Here is a 4,484-nt window from a genome sequence, read left to right on the forward strand (position 1 = left end):
TGCATGGAATGAATGTGGCACATCAGGACGATTCAGTAACTCAGACATGACGAAGAAAAGAAAAGGATCCCATCATTGACAATCGTACACCATTGGATGCCAAGGCTGATAACTGTTTTTCTTTTTCTTTTTTCCCAAACAGCCAAACTCATCACAAAATTGGGTGGATCGTAGCTTAATTACTTATCAATTTAATTATGTTAAGTAGCTGCAAAAAAAAAATTAAAAAGAAGAATAAAAATTCTCCGATAAATAATGGAGTTGGAGCTCGAAAGGAGAGGGAAAAAAGCAAAAGAGGACCTGTATACAATAGAATACATGAATTTTTTTTAAGGAAAAAAATCAGGAAACATTAGAAAAGACAAAAAAGGGAGGGGGGGGGAGAGAGAGAGAAAGAGAGAAAGAAAGAACGAGGAAAAGGAGGACACCTGGCATGTTAAGCCGTTGGTTCGTGGTCAACTCGGCGTGGGCCGGTTCGAGCTAAACTCGGTGCCAGGGCCGTTGCCGGTGACAGAGAGAAGCTCGGTCAGAGCGGTCATGGCTCTGACCTGCATCTCCAAGGCAGCAATGTAATCCGTAGCTTCTTCTAGGAGGTCTGGAAACGAGAGTTTCCGGCAACCGGGAACTAACCGTCCGAGTACATGCACCCTTCGTTGCAACGCCGGTAATCTCTTCTCTTTCAAACGGAGAATGCTAACTCCATGCTTCTTCGACCGAGGGTTGCCGGTGACCGCCACCCTGGGCTTCTTCTTCTTCAACTTCATCTTCAACCGGTTCGTTAGGATGGCTCTGCTCCATCGCGTTCGCCCTTTGGCCGCGACGGCCAGGACTCGGTCGGCGGCCTCGCGTACAGCTCGGCCACGAAGAGGGACCTCCGAGGAAGAGCCCGACGCCGGTGATTGATTCCGGCGCACTTGACGCAGAGCTTCTAGAAGCTTCGAGGAGTAAACCTGTTGTTCCGCACGGTTCTTCCATTTGGTATGGTCTTGGTTGTTCTGATTTGCGGTTTTCTTCCTCTTCTTCTTTTTCGACTCTCTCGATCTGTCGGAGTTGGCTTCGGGATTCGAGATCAGAGGTGATGCCATCAATCAGACCAAAACCGAACCGAAAGTTTCGTTCTTTTTTTCAACTGCGAATTCGATGGAGAGGAGAGGGGATCGAAGCACGAATCACGAGATTCTCCCGAATGAAGAATCGGAATCTCTATTTATCTATCTTACTGAGAAAACGGAGCTTGAAATGAAGAAAAGGTGATAAGAGCAGCGAGTACTCTTATCTAATAAGAGAGAGCGCCTGCAAAGTAAGGAAAACTATTCAGATACCAGGAAGACAAACTAAATGAATAAACACTAGAAGAAGAAAATCCGGAAGTTGATCAATCCACGGAATCCGGTTGATCGGATGGAGATTAATTCTCTATATCTTATTTCAGGAGGACAGAGTACGAGTTATAACGCCAAAAATTTCACCACACATGATACTTGAAATACGTCCTAGATATTTTGCTTAACATCTTCTTTTCAAAAACAACCATCAGGATGATCAAGAGGATTAACACTCAAACGACGAAAAATTAATCCTTAATCTTTAACAAGCTATAATAAAAAACCCAAGAAAAATATAACAGAGCGAAGAAAAGATTTTCGGAAAGGTGGAGAATTCGATGTTATCGAAGGAATAAAGATAGTCAACATACCTTAAGAAAAAGACAATCTCGCCCGTGACGTCCACCGGGTTTCAGAAGAAATCCATCGACCGATCAAGCCGATGGATCAGTAAGCAAGAAGATTGAAAGGCTAACGCAGGCAGAGAGAAGAGCAAACAAGCAGAGCGAGAAGCAGAGAAGGTTGGTCTGATGTTGAGTTCAAGGAATATTTGAAGTGGGTTCGGCCTTCGGAGTTCGTGTGGGTGCTGAGCCTGAGCTCCGCTCTGCTCCGCTGCTCGGTTTCGGTTTCTCGCACTCGCAATAACTCCTTCACCTCTCCACCTCCTCCTCCGTCTAAATAAATCGTTTAAAAGCAATAAAAGAAGGTGGAGCCTTTAAAAGCAGTGACAATACACGCGTCGCTTCCTTAATCACATTTTTTTTTTTTTCATTTCTTTTTTCCATTTCATTTCACGAGCAGCCTATGCCTATATTACCTTTGCCTTAATGCCTAGCCTACCTTTTCCCTTTTCTTTCTTTTTCTATATATTTAATCATTTTTCATGAAAATAAATCAAATTTACCAGATTGACGAATTTACCCCTAAATTTCCAAATCCCAGAGAAGCTGCGTTTGTTCTTGTTTTTCGGTGTAAATGCAAATCCATATAAAACTCCACGGTGGATTCGCATTTGTTTTCATAAAATTCCATTCACAATCTGTATTATGAAGCGTTTGTCTTTAGTGTGAAATCAATGTAAATTTTTTCATTGATTGAGTTTTTTTATTGATTATCGATGTAATCGTACATTTAAAAAGTTATAATGGTTTATTAAAATTTTAAACCATCGATGAAGTTTACACCGAAAACAAACCCAGCCAAAATCCCAAAACCCCAAAAGTGATAAATAAAAAAGCAGTAATCTTGCTTTCCAAAGAAAAGAAACGCAAGGGAGGACTGTGGATCAAAATTGCTTGTGCATTAATAGGAGGGGGTAATTGCTTATTGGAAATAGAATGTCGTAAAAGTGCTTCCGGACTTCTTTCGCTTGTTTGGATACTTTTCCCGTTTCCCGAATGGGTGAAGCAGCAATCGAAAGATTGATTGTGGGCGAGTACCGGTAAAGCTTGGCAACCTAAAACGAAGGGCATTTCTGTCAGTCCAATCGGGGAAACTTTTCTATTTGTCCATTAGTGGAAGGGGCGCAGTTTGGTAAATTTCAACCAAATTCGTCGTTTTCTCATCTCCGGAGTCGGGACAACGTAAGATGGAGTGGGAAAGCAGGTGGCGCCGGGTGTGGCGGTTAAGGGTAAGGCCGTAAGGGGGGAACTGCTGATGAGTGATGACTGACAGCAGCCGCTCAGTGGGCCACCAAATTGGGGGCCCACCCACCACGCCCCTCTGAATTCTGATGGACTGCTACCTCTCCGCCTCATGATTGTTGTTGGTTGATAAATGATAACCGAACGTCCGAACCCGAGTTGGACGGATCGCCTAATAACGAAGCACCAGGCCCACTTAACTAAAACTAAACATAGCGCCCATCTGAATCCGATTCCAGACCTGGCCCATACCAAAACTGGCCTAAACAACTGGACCTCACGAATAATTGGGCTTTATTATCTTATAATAAAATAAGCCCACTGATATGTTTGCTTTCAAGGAAAAGATAGGGAAAGGAAGAAAAATGTAGAGAAAACCTTTACAAATCTTGTATAGGTTTTCTTGTCTTTTCCTTTCTTTTTTTTTACTTTTTCCTTCAAACCAAACACAGTCTTAATGTGTATAACTTTCCTACGTCCACCCTCTACCCCCTTCCAAAAAAACAAAAATAAATAAATTTAGTACGGCCCTCTTGGAACATGTGACTAAGATCATTTGATACGATACAAAATCTGGAATTCCACAATAATAACCAAGCAGGTTTATTTTAAATTATTGAACGGTTGAAATAACAACTGCCAAGGTCACATGGTGACTGGTACAAGTGGGATCCTCTCACCACCCAAATTAAAAATTAATAATAATAATAATGTATAGAGGAAAATATTACCATGAGAAGATTCATATTGTAAAATGGGTTTGCCTATTCATCTTGTGAAACTTATTAATGGAACCCATTTAATTGGTGTAACTCCAGTACCAAATGTTAATCCACTTGTTAATGTAATAATGGGTTAATAGGAAGCCTAAGTCCTCAAATATCCAAACAAGATTTCTCAAAATTGTCATCTTTCTTAAAAAATCAAAACAAAAACAACTACTACATCAGCAAAATCAAAACAATACACCATCCTAATGTGTCAAAGCAATAAATATGGTAATATGATATATCATGCTTTGAACAGCTGGGATGTGATGGTTGGACCACTGAGGCACAAATTGCCACATGGCTAGCAGTTTGATTTTGAATTCAGTTTTCAAATAAACATTCTAGTCAAAGGACAAATGGAATAGTGATTTATCATAGATAATAAATTACACTTCATATTTTATCCCGAAATCAATATCCTAACACACCAATATCTCCATCTTGTCCTACCCAATGAAAAAAAGAAAAATCTCCCACTTGCATTCCCATACCCACACAGACTTTCTTTACAAAGAAAACTTTATAGCCCAAGAGGATAACCCTTTCAGAGTCATTCTGTTTATTGCTTAAACAATCAAAAAGACCACATTGACAACCACTAAAACCCTTCAAAGAAGGAAAATTCCCATTGATTTCCAGAGAAAGCATGTGTATTTCTTTATAAGAATAGAACTTGATCATATTTATTTTGAGTATGTCACTGGAAGGATCTCATAGCTTTTATTAGTTTATTAATTTCCTGATAA

The 4,484-nt window shown here is 40.4% G+C and overlaps 1 protein-coding gene across 1 annotated transcript; it reads right to left on the reverse strand.

The window, feature by feature from the left end:
• Window positions 1–222: 222 nt before the first annotated feature.
• LOC104598747 (transcription factor bHLH148) lies at window positions 223–1,235 on the reverse strand. Its single transcript, XM_010260935.3, has one exon. The coding sequence runs from the start codon at window positions 1,083–1,085 to the stop codon at window positions 456–458; it is 630 nt and encodes a 209-aa protein (XP_010259237.1). The 5' UTR covers window positions 1,086–1,235; the 3' UTR covers window positions 223–455.
• Window positions 1,236–4,484: the final 3,249 nt, after the last annotated feature.

This window comes from Nelumbo nucifera, chromosome 3 (assembly GCF_055504915.1).
Source record: "Nelumbo nucifera cultivar China Antique chromosome 3, China Antique-T2T, whole genome shotgun sequence".
NCBI lineage: Eukaryota > Viridiplantae > Streptophyta > Magnoliopsida > Proteales > Nelumbonaceae > Nelumbo > Nelumbo nucifera.